This window comes from Peromyscus leucopus, chromosome 18 (genome assembly GCF_004664715.2).
Source record: "Peromyscus leucopus breed LL Stock chromosome 18, UCI_PerLeu_2.1, whole genome shotgun sequence".
Taxonomy (NCBI): Eukaryota; Metazoa; Chordata; class Mammalia; order Rodentia; family Cricetidae; genus Peromyscus; species Peromyscus leucopus.
The window spans coordinates 744,676-751,349 of record NC_051078.1 but is presented as its reverse complement, the minus strand read 5'-3'; the positions used below and the strand labels follow the sequence as shown (position 1 = coordinate 751,349).

General features: G+C 35.2%; 1 protein-coding gene across 1 annotated transcript; it reads right to left on the bottom strand.

Moving 5' to 3' along the window:
- Positions 1-1,350: 1,350 nt before the first annotated feature.
- Positions 1,351-2,807, bottom strand: LOC114683545 (olfactory receptor 6C6-like). Its single transcript, XM_028857870.2, has 2 exons — positions 1,909-2,807; positions 1,351-1,479 (listed from the first exon to the last, which is right to left on the bottom strand). Exons 1-2 carry the CDS (start codon positions 2,805-2,807, stop codon positions 1,443-1,445), a joined length of 936 nt encoding a protein of 311 aa, XP_028713703.1. The 3' UTR covers positions 1,351-1,442.
- Positions 2,808-6,674: the final 3,867 nt, after the last annotated feature.

Below are 6,674 nucleotides of genomic sequence, written 5' to 3'. Positions count from 1 at the left end.
CCTCTCCACTATTGCTAGGAGTTTTAGCTGGGTCATCCTTGTGGATTCCTGGGAGTTTCTCTGGCACCAGGTTTTCCCCAAATCCTGAAATGCCCCATCCCCCATCAGCCTCTGTCTTTACTCCCCACTCCATCCCATCCCAACCTGCTCCCCATGACCTGCCTTCCCAACCTGCTCTCTCAAGTTTCTATCACCCACTGTCCAGGAGATCTCTTCTATTTCCCCTTCTCAAGGAAATCCATGAAGTGGACACTAGATTTAATTGCAAACAGATGTGGGGGGTTTCAGGAGAGTGACTGATAGGTAGAGACACTGAAGGAGTGGAGAAAGAAAGCATAGTGGAGAACTTGAGCCTTGAATGCAGAGGGGAGACTGTAGGAAGGAAGGGAACTGGGGGAGGTTGTAGGAGAGCAGTGGGGAGAAATTTAGAGAAAAGAATAGTGACCTGTATATGAGAATGTCAAAATGAAGGCCATGGATTTATATGGTGATTTTAAAAATTAGTAAAAATAATGTGCCTCAGAGGTTGTGTTGTTTTCATTTTTATTTATATGCATGAAAAAATAAGAGAAAAGGTGAAGAGAAAGCATCAATATCACATTTTATGTAGTTATGTAAATGGAGGCTTTTCTCTATCCTGCCCCGTCCCACAGCCATTTCCAAATAATCACTCAGAGTCTTATAATAATTGCAAATGCTTAGCCAATGGCTCAGGCTTATTACTGCCCTGCTCTTACATTTAAATTAATCCATTTCTATTAATCTATGTATTGCCACGTGATCTGTGGTTTACCAGTTCTTTCACATCTTGCTTCTTGGGTGGGTTGCAGCAGCATCTGCCCTGACACCACCCTTCTTCAAGTTCATCTTCAGTTTGATTCTACTGCCTAACTTTATCCTACCTCACCACTGGCCAAACAGCTTTGTTTATCAATCAATGAGAGCAACACATATTCACAGGGTATGGAAAGACATGCCACAGCATAGTTCCATGGTTGTGCAAATTTTCAATGTATTTAGATTAAAGTTTATACTGTAGTGTATAAGAGATACATCATTAATTTTGTAAAAAAATGACTGAAGAACATTCATTAGAAAATTTTAATTTACAAATAGAAATTTCTTCAAACCAACATTTAACAAATTTTACATGTTGATTTTTTTCACAACTAGTATCATTTTTAGGATTCAGGACCATGAAGAAATATGAAAAATAGCATCAAAGCATGAAGTCAAGTTATTTCTCCCTATGAAGCCATTGAAATACATCAACTAATTGTTAATTATAACCCTACAGGAGAAACAATTCATTCCCTTACATGTTTCATACATCTTATTACAGTCCTCTTGAAGATTTATTTCCTTCATTTATCTCATAAGTTTCATTATATGGATGCTTCCTTCTAGAAGACTAATTTTATCTTTAAATTGACTCAGACTTTCTAGTTATTTTTCATAACAACCTCCTTCACACTATAGAGTAATTTCATACTCTATACTTGCCTCTATGCTTAACAATGCTAATCAAATATTAAACTGCTAATGAAATGCTTAGCAATTAATATACATATAGAATTATTCCATTATATCTAACAACATTCAATTACACAATACATTTAGTAAATAAACCTATCATTAATGAGAAGAGAGATTTTTTTGAGTAAAGATAGAATTACACATTGTGGATTGAAGAAGTGATTCAGAAGATCTATTCTGAAAGATGAGCATAGAGCAGTAAGAATGGAATGTTTACTATGATCTAAGTAGTAAAGGAGAGAAACAGCATTGGCCACAGAGAATATATTTGACAATCATTTTCATTTTTTCAGTCATGTTACAACAGCATGCTATTTATGCCTAAATCTTAATTCACTGGTTTGAGCAGAAAAAAATCTGTGAAGTACCTGTTTGAAAGCTTCCTTCACCTGCTGGTTCCTTAAGGTGTAAATGAAAGGGTTTAGCAAAGGGGCCACAGAAGTGTTGAGCACAGCTACACCTTTATTTAAAGTCACCCTTTCCTTGGCTGATGTTTTCATGTACATAAAGATACAACTCCCATAAGTAATGGAGACAACAACCATGTGTGAGGAGCATGTGGAAAAGGCCTTTCTCCGTTGTTGAGCTGAAGGGAACTTGAGGATGGTTTTGATGATGAATGTGTAGGAGAGGATCACTAAGATCAAGGTGATGATGAGTGTCATCACAGCTACGACAAAAGCCATCCATTCTATGAAACGTGTGTCTGTGCAAGACAGCTGGAGGAGAGGAGACGTGTCACATAGGAAGTGATCTATGGTTTTGGAAGCACAGAATTCCAGTTTGAGTCCCAACATCAAAGGAGGAAAGATGGATAAGAACCCAGTCACCCAGGAGCTGATGACCAGCAGGTGGCACACTTTGCTGTTCATGATGATGGGGTAGTGCAGTGGTCTGCAGATGGCAACATAGCGATCATAGGACATGGCAGCCAGGAGGTAGAACTCTGTGACTAGTAATAGAAAGAAGAAGAAGAATTGAGCTACACAAGCATTGTAGGAAATTGTTTTGTCTCCAGTGAGAATGCTCATCAAGAACCGTGGAATGCAGGCAGATGTGAATGCAATTTCTAGGAAGGAGAAATTCCGGAGGAAGAAATACATTGGAGTCTTGAGGTGGAGATCCAGCAGGGTGAGGAGGATGATCACTAAGTTCCCCATTAGGCTCAAGATATAATTGAAAAACAGAAACAGGAAAATCAGAATTTGTAGCTGAGGATCATCTGTCAGTCCAAGCAAAATGAACACTATCTCCACAGATTGGTTCTTCATTTTTCTTTCTTTTCTACTAAGTCTACAGGGAAAAAAAAAAAAAAAAACAACCAAAAACTAAATTTAAAAGGTGTTCCTTTTCCATCCTAGAACATTCTACTTTGAGAAGTTTAAACAGTGTGTATGAATATTTTAAAATATTATTTTAGAGTTCATCCCATGTTCAGGTTCTTTGCCTTTTCAGCATGTTTATTAGAACTCTTATTTTCTTTCTGTACAAACTTCTAGGAGTCATGTCAGTCATTCAACATAGAGCTCCTCAGTTCATTAAAGTCCATCGGTGCCTGTCCTTTTAATATACTTTATCTCAGTAAATTGTTCAAGGGTGTGGTATTTTGAAATTTTGAGATTTCATCTCAAAAATTCAAAATGAAATGCCTTAAGAGTAATACAATATTTATAGGAGATTCTTGCTTTCCCAGGAGTCATAAAACTAATGATTTAAGGATACATATGTAACACAAATTTTAAAAGGTCTTATAACAAAAACCCCAGAGCCAGATATTGGGGTAAATGCTGAAAGATCAGAGAATAAAGGAACAAGCCGCTGCCCAGTCTTACCTCTAGGACTCCTCAGCCTGAAAAGTCAAAGTGGTGATATATTGTGTACCATAATAAAATTTGCTTGAGGATCAGAGAACAAAACAAGCCACTAGATTAAACAGAGATGTCAGGCAGTTGGCACATACCTTTAATCCCAATAATTGGGAGTCACATTCCTTTAATCCCAGCACTTGAGATCTCACACCTTTAATCCCAGTTTTGGGAAGCACACAGTCCATTAATCCCAGCACTAGGAAGGAAGTGATGGCTGGGCAGAGAAAGGTATGTAAGGCATCAGAAGACAGGAACTAAAGGCTTTGTCAGCTGGACCCCCTTTGTTGGAAGACTCAGAGACATTCAATCAGAGGATTCGTGGAGTTGGTGAGGTGAGACATGGCAGTGGCTTGTTCCTTTGTCTCTCTGATCTTTCAGCATTTACCCCAATATCAGGCTCCCATGTTTTTATTACAAGACATTTAAAAATTAGTGCTACGTACACATATAGGAAATTTCTAAGAAGGAAAAACTTCAAAGAGTAAAACAATGTGATTGTAAAATGTATTCTAATATTTTAAAAGTTTTAAATAGAATTGTCATTTAAACTTGCTACCATAAAATCCTTTTTAGTATTCTTTCCCAGTACTGTCCTCTGTCTCATGATGGGTGTCAGAGGGAAAAAAGATCTTTATGAAAAAAATAACAACCTTTACATTGCAAACTGGTGTTTCATGTATGTATGCAATGTTCATTCATCTATTAGAGTTACATAAGACAAATACTTTGTATTTCTAGAGTATCTGATTCAATAATGATCCTTCATATATTCCATCATGTTTATAGTCCTTAAAGTGTCAAAAGTAAAATTTGTATGTTAATAATTGCAACATCCTTAAGGTTTCTAAGATGCATATTCTCTGTGTACTATACAGAAATTAAGATGATATATAAGTTCCCAGTTAAACTTTTAAATTGTTAGTAGATTAAAATGACACATGAACAACAGTCTGTATCTGGCTTTCATGAACAGATCTACTGTTGGTAGCTAGAATTGCTGTGTTGTGTTTACTTCATTCAATTCAACAAAACTTAAACCAGTTCATTTTTAGTGATTTTGTTTTATAGCTAGTGATACCATTTTTTTTTTTTTTTTTTTTTTTTTTTTTTTTTGGTTTTTCGAGATAGGGTTTCTCTGCGTAGTTTTGCGCCTTTCCTGGAGCTCACTTGGTAGACCAGGCTGGCCTTGAACTCACAGCGATCCGCCTGGCTCTGCCTCCCGAGTGCTGGGATTAAAGGCGTGCGCCACCACCGCCCGGCTGTGATACCATTTTTTTAAAGATACTTTCATATAACAAACACAGGTGAGGTCAGTTGTTTTTCTTATGAGGATCCAAATTATGCACCTGTAGTGTTATCTCAAATGCAAATTCCTTTCCAATGTAATTTCATTTGGAATAGTTTGATGATGCTCCTAGGGAGAGCAACATATTATGTTTTTCATATTTCTGAGATTTTAAAATATATAGGATCTCCTGGTGTGAGATACACAGGAAATTACTGCACACATAGAGAAATATTTTTCTATTTTCACATGTTAAGAAAATCATGGAGTGAAGAGAATGATAAAGAGTTATGAAATCCTAAAAAGTTCTAATTTTTTACTTTTGTGAACTAACTGAAGAAAAATAAATTTAATATTGTGGAAGATAATTTCTTAATATAAGTGTACAATGGATGGGTCTTTTAAACAGGGAATGGTTATGCTACTAATGTACATCTTGCTTATTTCCAAGTGTACAAACAAAGGCATGAGCATGTTTCAAGTGAGCATGATCAAAAGGAAACAAAAACACATTGAAAGTCCATAGTAATTTAATGCACAGTACATAGTAAGAATGAAATGGACACACATTTTAGATAGTATTCATAGTACTATTAGAATATTGGAACATACCAACAATCTTTTGTCTACTGAGATATATGTATGTATGTATGTATACACACACACACAAACACACACACACATATATATATATATATAATCACTATTTCCCCACTGTTATATACTTGAAATTAAATGAGTTAGATATTAACTTTTAAAAAAAACTACTGTGATTTGAATTTACTGCAGGGGACAACTAAGAGAGGCTGTTTTCAGAAGTCATAGTTTTAAAATTACTGTTCTATAAAAGATTTTATGCAACACTTTACTCAAATTCTAATTATAAGTCACTTTGTAGAGCATGGCTACTATGAAAAATAGTGACATCTCTAGGGAAAAATTTCCTACTAGGTGCTTTTTCAATTATCACAATGAAATGATTTAAGACATTTCAAGTAGAAAATGTATTTTAGGTACACCATGTGTTTTGCATTGTGATGATAATAGAATTATTTGCAACCTGTAAAGCACAAATTGTTCATTTGAAAACAGTACAAATATGAAATAAACATATGAAGCAGTAAATGATAATTGAAAATAAATATACTTTCCTTTGTCAGTTACAGGAATTTACAGAAGGAGATTTCAGAGCATTTGGACCTGTAAATGGTTTCTAAAGGATTGAAGACTTGAGACAGAGTTCTCTAGGCAGCTGAAACAGCCTTAGATAAAGAAACTATATACCAAACCAGCTGCAGCTTGAAAAAAATAGTCAGCATCCTCAAATTTATTCATCTATAATTTAACCACATGATTAATACTGTAACACTTACCATGGAATTTCCTCATTTGAAACTATTGGTTTGTTCTGCTTCAACAATTACATATACCACACATCCTCACACTATATACTGAAAAGGATAACAACACCAATTACACTATAAGATGATCTGATCACAGTCTAGTAAATACAATTGCATTGAATTTTGTTGGATATTATAAATATCACATAAAAATTAAAATATTTCCTGCTGTTACATCATTACTACATCTCACTTGTAATAATTTACTATTACTTCTCTATAAAAAGATATTAAAATACTAGCCTTTTATTGATTCAATGGCTTTCCTCAGTTGTATATGTAGATTCCTGGTAAATGTGCCCTTGCATTTTTCAGCCATTATCCTGGTAAACAAAGAGTATGGTTGGACCATTCTGGCTCACTTCATCCTAACTTAAAATACATGACTGATTTTCAAGTTGTCTTAGAGATAATAGTTTTGACTAATTTATTGCTTGGTGGGAAGGTGCATGAAATCACCATTTTTATTGCTTACTACAACTTATTTATCAGGAGTATTATAAACCTGGCTAAGTGTGACATACAGAACAATATGAAAATTCACTGTGTCTGATGTAATGGAAGAGCTGTGCCTGTGTCCTA

What these genes read in the sequence shown, in the direction of transcription:
- LOC114683545 (XM_028857870.2), bottom strand. Translation starts at nt 2,807, where the DNA reads ATGAAGAACCAATCTGTGGAGATAGTGTTCATTTTGCTTGGACTGACA. An exon ending in CAGGTGAAGGAAGCTTTCAA is followed by an intron (nt 1,480 to 1,908) that starts ACAGGTACTTCA and finishes TATGAAATTACT; the next exon opens with CTATAGTGTGAAGGAGGTTG.